This window comes from Callospermophilus lateralis, chromosome X (assembly GCF_048772815.1).
Source record: "Callospermophilus lateralis isolate mCalLat2 chromosome X, mCalLat2.hap1, whole genome shotgun sequence".
Taxonomy (NCBI): domain Eukaryota; kingdom Metazoa; phylum Chordata; class Mammalia; order Rodentia; family Sciuridae; genus Callospermophilus; species Callospermophilus lateralis.
This window is the reverse complement of record NC_135325.1, coordinates 60,830,640-60,853,635: the sequence shown is the minus strand read 5'-3', so window position 1 is coordinate 60,853,635 and position 22,996 is coordinate 60,830,640. Positions and strand designations below refer to the sequence as shown.

Here is a 22,996-nt window from a genome sequence, read left to right as displayed (position 1 = left end):
GAGGTTCATTTTCAGATATATCTACATTCTAAAGGAGATTCACTTTCCTGCTTTGGTTATATCACTCAAATTATGTTTTAATTCCTTCCATGACATTTACTTGTGAGTTTAGAAGATTTTATAATTCACAGGATAAATAGATGAATATGGAAGAAACTTGGAAGAGCTACATATTTATGCAATAATATTTAATATGAGGAATAATGGGAAATAGCATGCTATACACAGTCTTTTGCATCTTTACAGATAATTTTTTATGTAAAAGTCTATATTTTTATTTTTAGGAGAAATGCAATAGAAACTGTGATTGGATCCAAAATAAACAGATTCTTACATGATATGCTCAGGGTACAGATTTTATTTTTAAACATGGGATGATTGTTCAGATTTGAAGATACAAGAGTACCCTTGCATATTATCATGCAACTAGATACTTTTAGGTAATCCTGCTACAGAGCAGACCCAATATGGGATGAGATATATATTATTTTTACACACACACACACACACACACACACACACACACACACACAGTCCCTTTCTCACATTTCCACTTCACTATTGAAAATAATGAGGAGGGAGGTTAAGTATAGCACACACCCAGTTTAATCAGAAATTAGGATAATGTTATTATTGTCAAGGTTCCAAAAGTAAATTAATCTAATTTCTATTAAAGCTCAGTAATAAAATGTTATAGTGCCTGAAAAAATGTATTATACACACATATACATACTCACACACTCACATATATATGTATGTACACACATTTATGTATATACACAATATACATGACTATATATATATGTATACACATTATATATATGTATACACATTATATATGCATAAACACAATATTCATATATACATATATATGTATACACATTATATATAATGTATAAAAACAATATACATATATACCTATATGTGTATATATACACATTATATATATGTATAAACACAATACACATATATACCTATATATGTATGTATATACATTACATATATAAACACAATATACATATATAATGTATATACATACATATATAGGTGTATATGTATAAATACAATATATAGACCTATATATTTATATACATTATATATGTATAAACACAATATATATACAGACCTACATATGTATGCATACACATTATATATATGTATAAACACAATATACATATAGACCTATATATGTAATGTGTACACATTATGTGTGTGTGTATATATATATATATATATATATATATATATATTATATTATATACACATCACATATATACACACATTACATATATATATGATGGTGTCTTTTTTATATTACCCATGATTTAACTGAAAGGGTACAAGAAAATTATCATTGAACAACTAAAGGAATATAGTAGACTTTCTTTAATTACCCGTTTATTCTTAAATTAAAGTGCCTATTTTTATGTAAGTGTAGACTGTATCTAGGGATTATGGCAATGTTTGAAGAACTCAACAAGGCATAACATCTTTGTATTTTAAAAGATTTATAAAAATTTCAATTGTGTTGATGAGTCATTGTGATTTTTTATTATAATTACCTATTTTTCTTCAAGCCTTAGTCATCTGGTAATTTGAATTATGTAAAGAAAATACCTCATCTTTATTATAAGTGTATTTACTGACATACTACTGCATATTTCTGATAATTATACTTTTCAGCATGACTAGACTATTGCTAAAGATGTTTAAGCTTCAAATAAACTATATTGAGTATTGTGCTATCTCTCCAATTACTATTTCTCTAGTTCTTATTCTTCTAATAAAGCCTATATTTAAAACTATTTTGCATTCTGTAGAGGGATCACATATGATATGCAATCAGTATATACAGAGTACTACAATCAATATTTGGCTGTACTAAACTTGTGATGTGGATGTTTCTGTGTGTATAGGAAATTAGATTCAAATATCTGTAATATATTTTTGACATATTTCTCTCAATTTGCCATTTTAGTAATTTTGCAACCAATGTGTCTATGCAAATGTTGTAGTTACTACTATTCGAGGGGGAGAAAGCTTTACCAATATAAAATGAAATGAAATTAGGGAAATGAGTGTATACAAACCATTTATATAATTAGGCTATGTGAATACTGTTATTTTTTGGTTGGTGCTATTTGTTGGTTAATCTGTTATAAATGGTAAAAGTCAATTAATTATACAGTCATAATATTTAGAGGGTCAGTCTGTTGCCATGTTCCATGTGTATGACCTCTAATGAAATCAATGATGATTCTATACAAATTCCAAGATAAAATTGCTACATACTTTTTTGGAACACGCTGTAAAGAATTAATTTGATACTATTTGAAATAATAGGCATTTACCCATTTTGCAGTTGGCACCTCACTGTATATTTCAGTGATTTTATTTCAGAACTCATTTTAACCTAATAATATTTACAGTTCTTATTCCACATACTGCACAAAAGCACAAAACAAAGCAAATGATACAGGCATAAGACTTATAACTAATAAATGGTAAATAATCATTATATAACCAATTCAAAATAGTTTGCACTGAAAGAATCCTTCACTGTTCATATACCACAACTTTTGCCAACAGTAAAATACATTTTCTAAAGTAGTACAATTCAAATCTCAAAACAGAATAACATAGTAAAGAAACTATTGTGATTTAACATATTGTGAGCGTTAAAGCAAAGATCCACATTTCAATCAACCTTTGATATTTCAAACATATCTTAGATACATATCTTAAATATGCCTGAATATTTTCATTTACAGAAACACAGTAAGTTCTTCAAAATTTTTCATTCAAAGACAAAAATTGGTTATGTGGACTATAAGACTAAAAAGGCACCTAATAGTGTGCTTGCCTAGCATGCATGAGGCACTGGGTTTGATCCTCAGCGCCACATAAAAATAAAGATATTGTGTCCACTTAAATCTAAAATATAAATATTAAAAAGGCACATAAAAACTTTATAACTACATTTACATTCACTGATTTCCAAAAAAGCTGAATTGTTTCATGTTAAAATGTAGATCATTCTTTTTGATGTAATAATGTAGAAAATCACATAAGCAATTTTACTGTATTCTGGGCAACTACACTGAGATTTTACTACTTAGTTTCCCACTCTGACTATAATATTTTTCTCTGGTATTTTCTATAATGATAAACATCTGTATGTGAATTTACTGAAACTTGAAACATATCTTTAAGAGAAATACAGATGAATGTAATTTGTTTTCTTAGGTCTGAAGTTAGACTTTCTAACTTTAAATTTATTCTCAGATGAATTGTTTTATGTCTCATTAAATGGTACTACAGAATTTTTTTTTATCATAACCAATAGTTTTGACCTAGTTTATATGGACAAAAACAATTATTCAATAATGTGGACCATAAATAATTAATTTTCATCTTTCATTATTCACAGCATAGTCTAAGTTACATATTTCTGGTCTGAATTGTCTGGATAATTGCTTTAATTCTTTTTTGTGCAGGTTGAGACATTTACTTACCACACAGATGAACTTTAAAGAAAGAATTTTGTAGTTGTTTATACCTTTCAAACTAGAAGAAAAAGTTACTAACACTGATTTCACTCAGTTTAATGGGAAATATCTGAGATTAAAGATTTTGCCACAAATTTCCAAAGTAAATGTTAATTTTCAATTAAATCTATTGACAATGTATGGATATAAAGTGAATACCATTTTTAGAGGTATATGGGATGAGTTTTACAATAGCAAAATATCATACATAACAGTCATTATTTGACATGTCACCTTATGGTTTAGCATAAGTCATTTATCAAAAGGAAAACTAAGTTGGGTTAAAGAATTTAAAGGGAAATTGAAAACATAGTTACAAGGCAATATCATCCAATGTTAATAGATTGCGATCAGGAAGATTTAGATAATTCAACAGATTATTTCCTGTCTTTAATGAAAGACACTTAAAATAGAATGAAATACATATAATATACTGACATTTAGTTATTCAATAAGTGTGACATTGCATTATAATTTATGAAGATATCTATTAATAGTTTTGTTTTAATGTAATATAAATTATGTACGAATTTTAAAATTTCATGTGTTTGACATAATGTTATATATTAAATCTCAACCGAAATTTGGTTTTTGTTTTTGGAAAAGTATAAATGTTTTTTGTCTTATACTTATAAGCTGAAATAAAACTTTCGTTAAAAAATGATGTAATAGCATATAACAATGGTTAAAAGGACTACTACTCACTGATAAATTAGTTCATAATTTACACCACTCTAAACTCAATGAAACAATAAGCCAATCAGGTGATTTCTTCACATTCAGAGTTGCCTAGAGTTCCAGAACTGAAAAGTGAATTTTTATCTTTAAAATCATGGCTTCTAATTTACTGTGCTTTTAAAATTCCTAGGTAATCTTGAAAAGTCAGGGGATCCTGAAATTGAATTCTCTACTATACATATGTATTGATACTTGTTTTTTATAGAATGGGACCATCTAGGAACACAATCTTCCCTGACTCAATAATCATGATATCTCCAGATACTCTCTTAACTAGGAACTAAAATTGGAAATAGTGCAATTTTACCTTTTGATAATATAAATGGTAATAAACTTCCCCAGATTTTTCTTATTTTTTTGCATATATTCACAGTGAGAACAGAGAAGTGTCATTTAATATACAAGGAAAAGGTGGAGGAAAAACAGAAATGATTAAAAGGGTTATTCTCTTCAGAAGGGTGACTATAAACAAAAATAATGCACTGATACCTAAAAATATTAATACCTAAATGATAATTAATACCTAAAAAAGCTATAAGAAATTATTTTTAAATTTTGCACCATAACGAAATGTCAAATATTTAAGAGATAAGCAAGTTAGACCCAATTTAAATATTATGCAATTTGAACCTGTCTCAAAACTTGGCATGGTATTCCATTAATACATGCAATATTGTACTTTTGAATATAGGTTAAATACAAATTTAAAATCAGCTAAACTCTTGCTCTTCAGGAAAATAGACTGCATGCTCTCATTTGGAAACTATCAGGATTGCTAGGATTTATATATCTCGTTTACAGGGTATTCTCCTTAACTTAGAAACGGGCACATAATTTCATATAAATCTATTTGCAACATATTAAATATGGTCCTTAACATTTCTAAATCAGATAACTTCCCTGGCATAGGTTCTCTTTCAGTACATAGATTATTTATCTGAAAGAAAATATTGCCTTTCACTTTAAATATGTATTAAATTGCTCTCAAATTAAGTCAATATTTAATCCAAAAACTTGTTATAATTTACACTTTTTACCTGATGATAGTATCTGAAAGCATTTTGCTTCACAGAAAATATGGAGCTGTTGTAGTTATTTGACAACAGCTAATTGGAGTTCACTGCAATCATTGGTTTCTGAAGGCATTTAATCCTCAGTGTCCCAAAGCTTTTCTACAAAACTCACAAAACAAGAAGTAACATAATTTACACAGAGATTCTTTTGTTCAAAGAGATCATATATAAGACTTATACAATAATTCACAATTTTATTTGCATAAGCATCTGCTAATATATTTTTGTGTTGACTCTAATTTTATTGGGGGAAGGTGAATATTTTTTAAAACTTTTAAAACAGAAAATATAAGTCAATTACTATCAAATATCAATTTATATTTCAATGAAAATTTAGCTAGTGGCTAAAATGATCATACAGAAATTTTTAAACTCTGATATTACAAGCACATTATATTATCTTTATAATTTTTCTTGTGGTATTAAAGTCCCACTTTTTATAGAAAACTTTATTTTGTCCTTCTCTAAGAATGAAATTGATGAATAGGATATTAGAATACTCATACTACACTCTGCTGTCATTTTCAAGAACAATCTTTCCTACTAAAACCTCCAGAGATGTACCAATGCTAAAACAAGAATCATTCCCATGTTTCTGGATTAATTAGTTGAGTCAAATGACTAAGTATGCCTGGATCATATCTATTTATAATATAAAGTAGATTACTTAATTAACACTTTAGAGAATGGTTCAAAGTCTACCACCAGTCCTAGAATAAGTTGTCATAAATTACCATTAAATTATATTCCTTGGTTTATTTAATCTATCACTTTTAATTTGGGAACTCTAAGAATAGCTGGCAAAGAGGGCCATTTCAAGACATTTCTCCATTAGGACATTCTATGCATTGACAGGAGTTCATTATTTTGTCCTGAGGTATGAAATGGTTTATCCATATGGTACTATTTTTATAGATAGGGAGGTTTATCTTTTTGAATGGTCATAAGAAGCACATGCACATAGTATTCATCTATAAATCATCCATTGCTCTTTCAAGGGTTACAGCTAAACAAAAAGTTGTTGCTGCTGCTGCTGTTCTAGTTTCAAACACTAATGCGATCCATGTAGCACTACTTTAAATGCAAAAATGTTGTGAATAATATTTGCACACTCTCATAATAAAGCAAATTTAAAAAGTCACATATTAAGCTCAAAGTTTACCAGTTACATGCTAAACTGCTATCCAAACATTACATACTCCAAATTGTATGTTTTTGCTCAAACCTGCAAAAATCAGGGAAAACTGTTTTCTAAAGAAAGCAACTAACAACAATATACTGACAGTCTGACAAATTTGCTACTTTCAGTTAAACATGCTGAATAAGTGTTCAAAAAAGAAGCAGCAGATATGCAATACAATTTCCAACACCCATTACATAAACTATGAAATTGCATAAAGAATATAACCTTATAAAGGACAGCACAATTGAAAACAAAACATCATTACATATGTTTTATAATGGTAAAGCAAATGGAATGCACAGTAGGTTGAAATGTTTTATGCCTTGCAAAAGTCATTTTCATGAGAATGTTTATCAATTTGATTTCACATGCACCTTCCAATCTTGTTTAAATGTTAATATATAAAATAAAATATTTCTTAAATATTCTATGAATTGAAAGGTTGTTTTCCTAAATCAATATAACTTTGAAAAGAATCACAAACTTTAAAACTTCAATTTTCTCAATTATGTTTTACCTTTCCATATTTTTAAAGTTGAAATACTTCAAATAATACACTGACTGAAAGAACTTTTAATTATATCTAAAGCATTTTACATACTATCTTTATTAATGCCTAAAACAAAAAAGTTTTTTTAAACACAAATTTTAAAGACCCTTTACAATTTGGAAGCATTTTAGTAGGATCTTACTTATATAAGAAAATGGAATTTGGGTACAGGATACTTTCCTACTTTGCTGTAGGTGCAGTTCACAGCTATTCTAGCTCTGTTATTTTGTCTTGAATTCAGCTGGGTTATCTGCCCAAACAAGATAATCCTTCTGTTTCAATTTTCTTTGATTAAACTGGACATAAGTCACTATTAGAAGAATACTTCTAAATTTAAGTTACAGATAACCTACTAGTAGAACTTTGATAATAATGTGTAGATATGTGTGAAATATAAGAATATTCTGGTTTAAAAGAATGTTTGTCTGCAGCAGATACCAAATTTATCTTTTTTGTTTTGGTTAAGCTTCTGGGGGAAAAAAGGCTTTTTAAACCAAAAACACTCCTGGATTTGCACAAAATGAAATGGTCACAGAGTAAGTAGTCTCTCAAGTAATGGGATGACACATGCTCTAGAGTGAAGTTATAAGTACTAATTTCTATTAACTCCTTTAGGTGAAGATTGCATTAATTGACTGATGTAAAAGTTTCCCATTTATTATCCTAATGGAACAGAATGAGTTAATACTGCTTTTCAAGGAAATTAGCCTAATCCTGGGGAGACACTCATATACAATTGAAGATAAATAATTTATTTTTTTCTGGTTAGTTGGGGACAAAGGAAAGCCTAATTTAGTGATAGTATCTATAAACAAAAAGTCATGAGAAATAAATACAGAGCTTTCTTTTCTATTATGTCATTTCCCATTCAATATGTTAAGATTCTCTCTTGAGAAAATCTTACATAACAGTTTTGAACTTTTGTCCCCAAGAGAAATACATGCTTGATGTGTTAGGAGAAAAAATAAAGATGTCAGACTATTCTTCCATTATGACTTAAAGTTTTAGCAAATACCATGAAGAAATCACTTTTTAAGGAAGACAAGAGTCTTAATTCCCAGTAAGACTAAAGGCAGTTATAGGAGCACACAGGGATGTTTCTAAACATCATAAGAATTCTATTATTCATTATAAAACGTCACTTTGGAAAATACTGAACCTTCACCATTGACATCATTAACATAGTTTTTTTATTCTTAAACATTTTCCTATATATTTTGGAATTATATTTTGTTGCTGATAAATACCTTTAGTCTTATGTACATGCATTTCTACTAACTTCAAAGTAAAGAGTGTATTTGGGAAAGAAAGATCAATCATCTTTAGTCAATACAAAGCACAGATTGCTGAATTTTCTTTTTAATATATTATTTATAAATTCTTTATTTGTCCCAAAAGGGACAAAGTCCATATGTTTTAAAGCCTCAGGGTTCTGTGATGACATAATACAATTATTTAAAAATATATTGCTCTGGTATAAAATGTCAGAAATATTGAATATTATTTGAAAATGCCATATAAGGTGTACTTCTTGTGTTCTGTATTGTAATACAGAGAAGACAGGTTAAAATAGTCTATCATTGACAAATTCTCAGAATATAACTGTTGGGACTTGTTGTGATGTATAAACTTTTGATGGTCAATAAAAACTGAGATGAAAATTCAGAAAAAAATCAGAATCAGAAGCAAGTAGAAATATAGAAGTTTTCTGATGGTCTTAATGATACTTTCAGGTCAGTTCCCCTTCTATCATCCAAATAATACTGGCCATGGGTCATTTTCATTATGTAAAGGATATTCATTTTGAATCCCCACTGGCAAATTTGCTAGTGGCATATCTGATATAAAATGAGTAGATATTCAGATATATTGTAAACATATGTAATCACTGAATAAATTACAGTGTTATGAAAAGTCTAACCCTAGGAGGCACTTGAGTGGCATATCAGAAATCTTTGGTAATGTTAAAATGAAGAAAATGCTTCATTGAGTGATAAAGAAAAAAACTTTCACTTACTAAAAGTGAATGTTTCCAGATATATTAAGATGTTGGGCAAATTGTAAATGACACGGGTAAAAATCGCTGCCACTTTTTTTTCCTCCTTTTTGCCATTCAGAATTTTGTTTTAACAGATGATGACAGAAAGGTTTAACATTCAGAGAATTTCATTCTTTTCAAGTTATTTCAGGAAAAAAAAAGAGAAGGAATCCTGCATAACCAGTCATAGCACTGAGTGAACACCTAGGCGGTATTATTTTTCTAAACAACAAATTGGTTAAGTATCTTGTTTTTAAATGATAATTTACTAATTCCAATATTTTCAGAACCATTTTTCCAGTGTTTTTTCAAACTATAGCCAGAGTTTGAACCCAAACTAATTTAATTGGGAAACAAAATAAATGCTTACAAAGTCCAGGGCTTTAATATCTTCTGAATCTGTTGTCTTTAAATTTACACATTTCTATTAAGTACTGAGAATTCATTGATGGTATTACTCACTAGAAAAAAATAGAGTATAATAAAATAATTGATTGAATACAAAAATTTGACACTTGTCTTCACTGTACCTCAGAATTAAAACTTGAGCAGTGTTCTTACATTTTAGTCAAAGATGCAGGCATCTCAAATGTATTTGTCACAGCAAATTTGAAAGTCTTAAGTCGTCAGCAAGATCTGAAAATCATTTCAATTGGTCCATAACATTTGAAAGTTAAAACCAGTCAATAACATTCAAAAGTCATTTAAAGCTGTCAGTTCACAGATGATATTGTGTTTACTATGGTGGTATAAACAGTAATTGATGGAAATTTGTTGGTAACGGCACAAAAAATAAAGCCAGATCTTGTGAATTTTGTAGACTTCAGAAACTTTGCTTTTAAGAGGTATTCAGTTAAAGCAAAGTTTCTATTGTATCTTCATTTCTTAAACCATACCATTTGGCACATGAAAGTGCAATGCATGATATGGCTGGAAGAAAATGGGTGGTGGCCCAGATGTTACATAATAAACAGGATACCCTCCCTCACCAACTAAGTATGGAGCAGGTTGATAAAAGCAAGTTACATTGTCTGTATTGGGTAGAATATTCTGTTCTCCAAGTACTTTTAAAGCCATAAGGGTGATCATGTTGAGAGTCTGTCTTCTTTCATGTCCCATTAGACAAACAGTGCTTTGGTTCACAACTCCACGCAAGGTCATAAGGTAGTCATATTTGCTCTTTTCTTCACCTATGAAATGGTTGCGGAGGTATGATTCAATTTTCTTTTGTTGTTCTCCTACATCAGGAAAATCAATGAAGAATCTAGAACACATATAACGTTCCAGGGTCTTGATTTCTGCTTCACAAGCTGGCTTGAAGTCACGAACCAGCAAGTTACTATATTTCAAAAGGCCACCACCTCTAATCTCTTCAGGTTTCCTGGTAGATATCAGCTTGTATTTCAAATGCATCATTGCTTCTTGGAAGTCTCCATACATACTTTCAGCTACAACAACAGGACAGAATTCTTTGGCTAGCTTAGCACTTTTGTTGCTGTAGAAGTCTAGCATGGGATCCAAAAGGATTTGAAAGGAATCTACACTAAATTCGAATTGTCGTCTGAGTGAATTCACAAATTTTAATTCTACATTCTTCCCAGTGTTATTTGAAAGAGAGATGAGACTCCAACGATCATGCTTATTGCAAACTTTGACCATCTTCTGCACATAAGCCTCTTTCATGGTCTTTAGAGTAATCTTTTCCTTTTTTACACCTTTTGGTAAAAAGTCAAGTAGACAACCTAGAACTGAATCCTTAACTACCTGAAATTCCTGATCACTTGGAAGTTCAACACCAAAAATTATGTCCAGATCTTTATAGATGATTCCATTATGGCTTGCAAGTATGTAACTTGCTGTGGAACCATTCAATCTGGTATCTTTAACAATAATTCCTTGCTCTATGAGTTGATCTTTCACAATATGAATGATATCTTTTGGTTTTACCTCCAGTGTGGGGAAATTTCCCCGTCCATGAATTGGAATTACTTCCTCTAACACGTGATCCAGTGTTATAACTTGCTCCCAAGTGAGATTGCTGAATCTGATTTCAGACATTATGAAGTCAGTAGATCAACTAGGGAGCAAGAAAAACATTAAGAGGAAATATTAGCATCTTAAAACCACTGTTATAACTAAAGTATATGAAATAGTTAAAAACAGACTTACTTTTTTTTATATCAGCTAAGCATTACCACTGACCTATATCCCCTATATTTTTTAATTTTTATTTTAAGACAAAGCTTCCCTAAGTTGATTAGGGCCTCTCTAAATTGCTGAGGTTGGATTTGAACTTGCAATCCTCCTGCCTCAGACGTCTGAGTTGCTAGAACTACAGGCATGCATCACTACACCCAAACCACAGTTAACTTTAACATAAACTAAGCTAATACTAGAAAATAAATTCTCAACTTACATGATTATGTTTAAATCTAGTAAAATAAAAGCCATGATGATTATTATCAAAATTTGTTAGATTCACTGATAAATGTAAATAGATTTCTCATGTATTTTTTGGAGCTATGATTACTGTTGATGTAAAATATTGGCCTCTTTCAATCTTTATGTAAATACCAAAATAGTGTTATTTGTTTGGGTGGTGTAAATTTTGTTCACAGTGTAATCATATTACATCATTGAGATTAATTGTCATGAACAAAAAGTAAAATTAGACTGCATGTCTGAGTTTGTTGGATCACGCAGACTGAATATTACAGTGCCTAAAAACAATGTATAGCATCTTTATTACCCAAATATAAGACCATTATCATAAACATCATTTCATATTCATTTGTGTGCACATTTTAAGGAATATTACTGAAGTCATTCATTGAATATTAATTCCTTGGATTTACTGAGGTTAAGGACGGTACTAAGTTCATCACCTCTTCTATGAACACAGCAGTCCTTTAAGAAACATCAGTTGAAGGATACAGCGAATGTTACTTTGAAATGAAAATCAAATTAAACTATTTATTTTGTGCCCAAAATAAGTGGAATAATATACAAAAGCATAAGAATTCTGAGCTTGAAAAAGTATATACAGCAGATGTGCAATATAATATAAAATTTGACAATTAGGGGAGTGTCAGGAAATTAAAATGTTCTAGTGTGTATAAACACTATAAGTGTAATTAGATATAATTATTTCATTAGGAATAATTACAGTGAATACATGCTCTATTAAGTTGTGTAAGCAAATAAATCTAGGAAATTAAAGTTCATTGTGGGCATAATTTTGAAATTAGGCATTCTTTTCTGAATAACAGAAATAAAAACTATATGATTCTTAAGACAGATTTTTATGGATGTCATTCTTATATTGCCTATCTATGGGGTTTTTAGAGCAAGCCAAATATTTAGAGTTTAAACATACTTCCCTAGTCAAGCTAGCAAAAATATAATTACCTTATCTGACATCTGTAGAACAGACTTTGGTAATTCAAGCCTTTTTTCTAAGGTCCAATTCAGCTCAATAAGAAGACAAAACAATCTGATTTTCTATATGCAATTCTCATAAGAAAGAACTAAAGACTTAATGTCTATTTTTGTTTGGTGAAAATATGGTCATTTGATAGGTTGTATTTTATTTGAAGCTACATTAATTGCAAATGTGTGTACAATCTGATATGTGAATAGTCAAATCAATGCTTAAAGACTGATTGTCTGAATTGACTACAAATCATATTTTTTATTGCGTTCATTCATCCATCAAGTAAAATGATCTGCATAGTGCCTTTTGGATATTGGAAAGAGGAAGAAGCTAATGAATTGATAGTACGTGCAATATAAACTTGAAATCCTGATTTTAAATTTGCTTTCCTGGCATTATCATTGAATTATTTGAAGCTAACAATTCTTTTTTTAATTCTCAAATTCTCAATTTAGAAAAGTAATAGTCGTTAACACTGGGTGGATTAATATAAAAGTTTTAGGAAGAACAATAGGGAGCCTACATCATGGGAACAAATTTTTACTACTCACACTTCAGATAGAACCCTAATATCCAGAGTATACAAAGAACTCAAAAAATTAAACAATAAGATAACAAATAACACAATCAACAAATGGGCCAAGGACCTGAACAGACACTTCTCAGAGGAGGACATACAATCAATCAACAAGTACATGAAAAAATGCTCACCATCTCTAGCAGTCAGAGAAATGCAAATCAAAACCACCCTAAGATACCATAGCTCACTCCAGTAAGATTGGCAGCCATTAGGAAGTCAAACAACAACTAGTGCTGGCGAGGATGTGGGGAAAAGGGTACTCTTGTACATTGCTGGTGGGACTGCAAATTGGTGCGGCCAATTTGGAAAGCAGTATGGAGATTCCTGGGAAACCTGGGAATGGAACCACCATTTGACCCAGCTATTGCCCTTCTCGGACTATTCCCTGAAGACCTTAAAAGAGCGTACTACAGGGATACTGCCACATCGATGTTCATAGCAGCACAATTCACAATAGCTAGACTGTGGAACCAACCCAGATGCCCTTCAATAGATGAATGGATAAAAACAATGTGGCATCTATACACCATGAAGTATTACGCAGCACTAAAAAATGACAAAATCATGGAATTTGCAGAGAAATGGATGGCACTAGAGCAGATTATGCTTAGTGAAGCCAGTCAATCCCTAAAAAACAAATACCAAATGTCTTCTTTGATATAATGAGAGCAACTAAGAACAGAGCAGGGAGGAAGAGCAGGAAGAAAAGATTAACATTAAACAGAGACATGAGGTGGGAGGGAAAGGGAGAGAAAAGGGAAATTGCATGGAAATGGAGGGAGACTCTCATTGCTATACAAAATTACATATAAGAGGTTGTGAGGGAAATGGGAAAATAAACAAGGAGAGAAATGAATTACAGTAGATGGGGTAGAGAGAGAAGATGGGAGGGGAGGGGAGGGGGGATAGTACAGGATAGGAAAGGTAGTAGAATACAACAGTTACTAATAGGGCATTATGTAAAATTGTGGATGTGTAACTGATGTGATTCTGCAATCTGTATTTGGGGTAAAAATGGGAGTTTATAACCCACTTGAATCTAATGTATGAAATATGATATTTGTAATGTTTTGAACAACCAATAAAAAATGAAAAAAACCAAATTATCCTAATATTTTAGAAATATCACATATAAGCTATATAGTTTTAATTGATGTTATAGAAAATGTTCTAAAATTTCTCCTTAATATGAAAGCTTATTTTGCAAATGAAAAATTTCCTTTCCTTAATGGAAATTTTCTTTATTAGTGTTAGTGCAAAGAAGAAAAAAAAAATCAATGGCCTGGAAAAACAGAAAGTAATTCCTCTAAACTCATGAACAATAAAGGATGTCCAAACCCTTCACTCCTATTCAATAAAATTCTTGAAAATCTAGCCAGAACAATCAGGCAAGAGAAGGAAATAAAAGAAATACACGTGGGAAAGGAATAAGTCACATTATCACTTGTTTGCAGAGGATATGATCCTATACTTAGAAAATCCAAAAAATTCTACCAGAAGTCTTATAGAGCTAAGAAAGAAATTCAGCAAAGTAGCAGGATACAAAACCAGCACATAAAAATCATAGTTTTCCTATACACCAATAATGAATTTGCTGAAAAAGAAATCAGGAAAAGAATTCCACTAATGATAACCTTAAACAACCCTAGAAATAAATCTAATCATAAAGGTAAAAGACTACTACAACAAAAATCCATAATGCTGAACAAAGTAATTGAAGAAGACACTAGAAGATGAAAAGACCTGCCATATTGATGGATATACAGAATATATACTCTTTAAATGTCCATGTAACAAAAAGTGATTTACTGATTCAGTGTAATCCCTATCTAAATACCAATGACATTACTCATAGAACCAGAAAAAATATCAGTCCTAAAATTCATAAAGAAGAATAAATATCCCAGAATAACCAAAGCAATACTGAGCAAAAGAACAGGACTAGAGGTCCAACAACACCTGACTACAAATTACACTACAAAGCAGTGATATCAAAAACTGCATGATAGTGGCAAAAAAAAAAAAACAGAAAAAAGACAAGAACAGAATATAATAGAAGGCACAAAGATTAATCCACACAGATAATCATCTGATCTTTAACAAAGCCACCCAAAACATTCATTGTAAATAAGATAACTGTCTAATAAATGCTGCTAAAAAAGCTGGATATCTATATGTAGAATATGTGAAACTAGATCCCTATATTTCACCCTGCACACAAATTAAAATAGATTGTATGGCTGAGGTTTACTTATTTATAATAATAAATAAATAAAATACAGGTATTCTGTCCATCTACAGCTAAAAATATTAAAATGAAATAAAATAAAATGGATTGAAGAACTAGAAATTAGACCAGAAACTTTATAACTGTTTGGAGAAACTGCAGGGTCAACACTTCAACATATTGGTACAGGCACCAAATAACTTAATATATACCTAAACCTCAGGAAATAATATGAGAAATTAGTATATGGGATGGCATCAAATTAAAAAGCTTCTGCCCAGTAAAAGGAAAAACGAACATAAAGACAAATCCTACAGAAAGAAAAAAATATATGATAGGTACTCTTCTTATAAAGGATTAATAACCAGAATATATAAAGAACTAAAAAACTTTAATACCAAAAAATTCTAATCAGTAAATATGCAAAGGAACTAAACAGACACAACTCAAAAGAAGAATCGAATGGTGAACAAATTAAAATATTCAACATCTTTAGCAATAAGGGAAATGTAAATAAAACTATACTGAGGTTTTCATCTCACTCCAGTTAGAATGGTAGCCTTCATGAATGCAAATAACAATAACCGTTGGAAAGGATGTGGGGGGGGAAAGAAATTCTTTTTAACTGATGGTGGAATTATAAATTAGTACAACCACTATGAAAATCAGTACGGAGGTTCCTCAAAAGACCAGGAATGGATCACCATATGACCCACATATACCACATCTTGGTAATTAACTTAACATTAAAGTCAACATAATGTATTGATAAATGCATACCCATGGTTATAGCAGCACAGTTTACAAAATCTAAATTATGTAACCAGCCCAGGTATCTATCAGCGAATGGATGGATAGATGAAGAAAATGTAATATATATACACCACGGAATTTTATTTAGCCATAAAGAACAATGTAATTATGTTACTTGCTGGTAAATGAATTAAACTGGAAAACATAGTGCTAAGTGAAATAAGCCAAACCAAGAAAGATAATGGTCATATATTGCCTATCATCTGTGGAACCTAGAGAGAAAAAAGGAGAAAAAAAAGTGAAGAGGATATTGTGGAAATAAAAGGGAGATAAACAACAGAGAAAAGGAAACCAGAGGAAGGAAGGGAGGGGGGAAAGTGAAAGAGGGAAAACTGGGGAATGAAACTCACTAAATTATACTGTTATATTGTGCATGCACAAATAAATAACAATAAATTCCACTGTTGTGTATAAGTATAATGCAATAATATTCAATGACCTAATCCTAGACCTACAATCTCCACATAAATCATGAAAATAAAGGACAATATTAATGTTGCTATATTGGCATTATCAAACTTAACATGTTATTTTTCATAAAGAAGTTTTTGAATAAAACCACCCAAAGACATACTTAAATTAGCTAATTGCCAGAACATAGAAGTCCTTGATAACAAGTGTCTTTCAAATGAAAACTAGAAATCCCTATTAAATGTCGTGGATCTGTTTATAGATATTAGAGGAAGAAGGAAGGAACAGAATCATAGTAAGACCTTGCAAAGAAAAGAAACAAGTACAAATTTTAACTTCACTTTATGGTAGGAAAGTGGCACAAGGAAACTGTTCATCAATGTTCAACATTCCACTTGCCACCTGATTGCCTGTGTTCACGATTTCAAAACTTTCTAGTCTTTGGAATTATCTAGAGAGCTTTAAAAATTACATATATAGAGTAATTTAGGCCTAGAATTAGTAATTTAGGCCTAAGTATAAGAAAATAATAATGCAGAGAACTTGCTAGTATGTGGGGAAAATGGTGGTATTGAATGAACAACTGTCAAACTCAAGAGTTTTAACAATCATTTATGTTTTTAATTTTACATTTCTCTTACCATAACTTTAAACTGTTTTTAAAATAGTTTTTTCCATTAAATTATTATATTACTGAGGAACTCTAAGCTACTATCTCATGATCATTTCTACTACTATATGTATAGTAAATACATTATGAATTTATAAATTGCATTAGAAAAAACATGTAATTATAACAAATCTGTGACACATACACACAAACATATGCACATTTAGACATATGAGCACACAAAATATAATGAAATATATGTCACAATGACATAAATATTAGTCATTTGCATTGATATGGAATGCAATTGATAGTTCCCACAACGCTCACTTCTATTAACATGGATAGTCAAGATTTGATGGAAATAGTATGCTTCTTTTGCTATTGTCCATTTTAATATAATAGACAATACTGCTATGCTATTAACACAAATTTTAAATATGACATTAAAGTAGTAAGACTTATTTTCAACTATGGACTATGGCTTAGCATTAACTGTCATACTTCATGTAGTACTGTCAATCCACCATGCATCAAAGACAGAAATAACACATTTGAAAACTTGGGAAACAAATTGAATTTGCTGAATGTGTTCTTTATGGCTAAATAAAAAGCACAGCTAAATATAAAGAGGGAACAAGTTTAACAAAACCATCTACATTCCTTACAGTACTATGTTGGGTACAATACAGCTCTCAGTTACTGAAAGTACACTTTTGAACATGAAGTATAAAGTTATATTTTCATGGGCTGTATGTCCAAATTCAAGCTCTTCAGTGCTTTTTCATAAGCCTGAACACAAGTACAAAACTTGAAATTTCTAATCATTGTCAAAATGTGAAGATCACCAGTTCATTTTTACAGATCATTTAATCTTACTCAGACTTTCCCAATTTACTTATCCTTTAGGCTAATTCTTTCCCCATGTAGTTAAAAAGATTGGTTTGCCTACAATGTATCTGACTATAGTAAACCCTGAAATTTAAAAAGTGATTTTAATTATTTAACCAATTAAATTAATCTGAAAATGCAAAGTAAAGCAAAAGATTTGTCAAGAATTTACCAAGGACTATAAAGGGATACTTGTAAAATAAAGTATAATCGTTCTCCCTGCCAAAACCTTACAGTGCCTCTGACTATGGAAAGTAAAAGGGGGTTCAGCCACTGTTTTCTTATATTAATGCTATAACTATTACTTTCAAAGAAAAATGAGAAGTAACTTAAGGAAGTTCAGTGGATTAGACAAAGGGGAATGAAGGAACGGCCATAGGAATATAAAAGATAGTAGAATGAATCTGACATAAGTTTCCTGTGTATATACATGAATACAACATGGTGAGTCTCAACATTGTGTGCAATCCACAAGACTGGTATCATAATTAGAATAAGATATATTCCACATTTGTATAAATACATCAGAATAGATTCTACTCTCATGTATATATAAAAAGAATAAAAATAAAAGACTTACATGGGAAGGATAACTTTCAAAGATGCACTATATTTAATATGATGATTCAGCAGATCTTTCAGTGAAGACAGCAATTTTCATATTATTAATGAATAAAGTCATGAAACAACCAGTCTGAAGAAAGAAAAACAGAAAGAGATAAATACAAGTAATTTGATGCTCCTGGCCAGGATTCCAACAAATTATGTACATATACACTCACAGAAGATAGAAAATATTACTTTAATACAATGGCTCTAAAATTTTAGCATGAATGAGAGTTATATGGGGGGCTTGTCAACACACAAATTTATGGGTCCAAACTCCAGAGTTTCTAATTCAATTGGACAAAGGTAGAGCCTGAGTATCTGCATTTTTAACAACTCCCCCAAAAGATATTAATGCTCCCGGTCAGGGGAACATAATTTAAGAATCACTTCACAAAAGGAAATTGAAAAAGGATGGTAAAGCAAGAGTAGTTTGAACAAGAGTACCTTATAATTTTTTTTCTATTTCATCTAAAACATATTGAATAATGTGGGAGAAGTCTAATCAATTGCATTTTTGTACAAAGGACTGAACCCAGGAACTTAGGAATGTTTTTAAACTATGACTTTTAAAAATGTTTTAACTATCCAACATTTTTTTCAACTAGACATTAAGCCTCATGGTAAGTTTTTCTAAAGCTTGTATTATTATTCTAAAACAGAAGTTTTAACTAGTTTCCCTATCTATATTAAATGAATATATACAGAAGTGAGTTCCTGGACTTTAGAAATCTTCAAGTTATATAATCACACATACTACCAATACATATATAGACAGATTTTGGTCTCCCTAGTGTACTGTATTTCATCAGTCCAAGGAAGTATGAAATATTATTTGACTACAGGAAATAGGTATTTTTTTACAGGAAATGAATATTTTGACATACTGCATTTGTTTCCAAGAAATAATATTAATGCCTGTGAGAAATAGCTGGAAACAACAGTGCAGTATCTAATTATGGTTTAATCACATCCAAACATTCCTTTACAAATAGAGATACCAATTTCAGAAAAAAATAATAGCATTTTCCTTATATAAGGAAGAAAACATGATGATTGCTTTGATGCTTCCATGCTGTATTCAATAAGACAAAATGCCCTGGCCAATATTAATAGTGCAGTACATTAAAAAAAGTTATGAAACAGTGTTAATCATCTCACAGAAGCATCTTGCATTGCTTTTGCTCTATTGAAGTAAAGATTATAGTTTTACTTTAACCCAAAAGAAAACGAATGACTCATATTTGATTGATTTGAATCTGAAAGGAATAATATTTTATAAAATATAGAGTGGGATATCTGAACAAAGTAAGTCTGGTGGAGCCAGAAAGAGTCCCCATCCCTTCATAGTTATTACTTTGTATCTTGTTTCATGATGAAAAAATGTAAGATGCCCACTGTTTTGTTATTTTGATTTTGAAAAATAGAGCTATAATTTCAAATAAGTACTTGATTGCTCAAATCAAATTCTATGATTAGGTTGCTAAGAACTAGAGGAGAAAACTGTTTAAGGAAAAACTATTACAATAACTTTGTAGGAATAAAGTAGATAAACCTTTTAAACCAAATTATCTTAACAGGCTTTATTTATTTTTTGCAGTTCTCAAAACTGCAAAGAATTTTTCTTTTCCCAAAGCACAGAGATATCAACAATTGTAAAAGTAGTGAAAATCAAAGCAAATAACTTGAATTAAATGTGATAAAAGTGATCTCTATATCATGAGAGCTCTAGTGATTTAGTTGCTGTATTACAGAGAAAGCAATTTAAAATTAGCTCTTGTTATATTAATATAAATGGGATTAAAATAAATGAGGCAAGGCGCAGTGGCGCATGCCTGTAATCTCAGAGACTTGGGAGGCTGAGGCAGGAGGGTTACAAGTTCAAAGCCAGCCTCAGCAACGGCGAGGCACTAGGCAACTCAGTGAGACTCTGTCTCTAAATAAAATATAAAATAGGGCTGGGGATTGTGGCTCAGTGGTTGAAAGCCCCTGAGATCATTCCCTGAAGCCCTCCATCAAAAAAGAGAAAATAAATGAGAAATTGTGGATATTTGGCAGTTATCACTACACATTGAAAACTTCCCCAATATCTCCCATTATTTCAAATTCAAAATAATTATACATATTTTCTTTTCTGATTGTCTACTACATTTACCTAGATAACCCTAAAGTAATGTTTATAGTAATCAGAAAATCAGAATGTATGCCCCCTCCAAATAGCATAGATGACTCCATAAAATAGTTTAGTTTTATACCAGGTGAGTCTAATGGCAAGATGTAAGAAAATATATGTACATATATTTACACTTGACCCCAATGTTATCCAATTTATCTTTAAATGAAGATTTTTAGTTGCATCACCAAAAGACAGATTTACTCTATGGCTATTAGAGTAACTTATGCCTATGATAGCTGAAGTTTTAAAAAATGTGTATAAAATAAATTGTAAATCACAATGTTCAGTGGTACACACTAATAAGTGAAAATTAGATAATTGTGAAATTTTTATGAATGGTATTTAATTTTTAAAAATCAATGTTTATGTATTGAAATTGAAGTTATTATATACATTTTTAACAACTAGAAATGGGATGGTGCTCAGATTATAAATAGACTTATTGTAATCAGGCTTGTGGCCCTTGCTGGGAGGGGGAGGAGGGCATCACTTTCTCCTCTACCAAAGATGACTGTAGTGTTAAAAGTTTAGTTTCTATTCAGACATAAAAGGCCAGCATAAACTTTCTATTTTAATGTTATTCATATCCTGGTCTTCATTCTCTTCACTTTATGACCATTTATTTTCAAGTGCTATTTTAACACTCCTTCCTATTCTAAGAGTCAAAGTGTTCTTACAGAGAATTTATACAAATGCCAAATTTCCTGTCACTGATGTATAGAGAAATAACTTCTCAAAATATGTGAAATCATGCTTAAAATGGGCTGTGAGTTAAAAGGGTTACATGAAAAGTGCATTGGAACATTTAGGATAAACATGCAAGGTACCTGAACACCTAGAGGAAGAAACACACAGGATCCAAAAAAAGAACTGCAGTGGATTTAAAAACTTGATACTCAGAAGCTTAAAAGAAATGTTTTCCCCTGAGGCTAACCATCTGCCCCTAATCCCAGAAAATCTCATCACTTTCTTTCCATTCTTCCCTAACTCACACATATACACTTCCTGTGTTATTGTTTATTGTTTGTTTCTGTGGTTGTTTCCTGTTTATTTAAGTGATAAAAGTGTGCACTGTTAGAAGGAAAACATCTCATTCCTTTCAGGTTTAGTGCCAATTCCCTGCAGTGTGATGTGTGAGCTAATGGCAGCACAGCCTCCTTTTTATTCTTTCTCTGCTCCTTATAGGGCCTAGTAGGGGTTACAGCTATGCAAATTCAACAGCCAATAGTCCAGTTTCTTTTGCTTCTCATATACTTGATGCAGACTTGCCACTTCTGGAAACTTCCACCAACTTCAGAGAGACACAATGGTAAGAGATAACTCCAATGCCCTTTGAGCTAATGACTGGTTGAGAATGTCAATAATAATGTGCAAAGGGCTTCCTAGCAAGTTGGAAACTAAAGATATGTAGTGGGATGCTATATAGCTCACCATGACCCTCACAGTAAATCCAGTAACCTCATAGGCATTTCTCAAGTCATTCCAGATCTCTAATCTCTCTTGTGGACATGTCTGTAAACAATCAAGGGATTAAGGAATCTCTGACAACTGAAGGGACTTCATAATTGTAACCAATACCACATGCACTTTCCACATGACTCATAAACACTGTCCTGAGAAGCAGGGAAATAGGAACTAACCAGAATGCTCCAGAAAACAAACAAAACAACAACAAAAATAGCCTTTTTAAAAAAATTCTCTGTTAAGAGCTCTTCTCCATCCCCTCACCATCCCCTTCTAAGTCATTAAAACTCACTTCACCAAATGCTGTTCTCTTCAAATCCTCAGTCCTCTCAAGGAGGGGGATGGTGCTAGAGTGAGGCTCCAGAAGGAGCCTGCTGGTAAACAAGGAGAAGGGAGTTATTAGAGAGAGAGAGAGAGAGAGAGAGAGAGAGAGAGAGAGAGAATGCAATTTTTTTAAAAAGAGAGGACTAAAGAAAAAAAGGAGAGAAAGAAATCAAGGAAGAAAGGAATGAGAGCATAGAGAGCAAGCACTTGCAATAGCTGCCAGGGTTGCTAAGCCACTGCTGTCCAAGGGCAACTGGGTGATGAAATAACTTCCCCAATATTCCCTTCTAGTCCCATTCACCAACTCTACAGACTTCCCTTCCTTTCAGGC

General features: G+C 31.1%; 1 protein-coding gene across 1 annotated transcript; it reads right to left on the bottom strand.

Annotated features, from left to right (window-relative positions):
• Positions 1 to 10,015: 10,015 nt before the first annotated feature.
• Positions 10,016 to 11,188, bottom strand: Tent5d (terminal nucleotidyltransferase 5D). The gene has a single exon (XM_077107461.1). The coding sequence runs from the start codon at positions 11,186 to 11,188 to the stop codon at positions 10,016 to 10,018; it is 1,173 nt and encodes a 390-aa protein (XP_076963576.1).
• Positions 11,189 to 22,996: the final 11,808 nt, after the last annotated feature.

Excerpts from the sequence above, each read along its gene's own strand:
- Tent5d (XM_077107461.1), bottom strand. The coding sequence starts at position 11,188 with ATGTCTGAAATCAGATTCAGCAATCTCACTTGGGAGCAAGTTATAACA.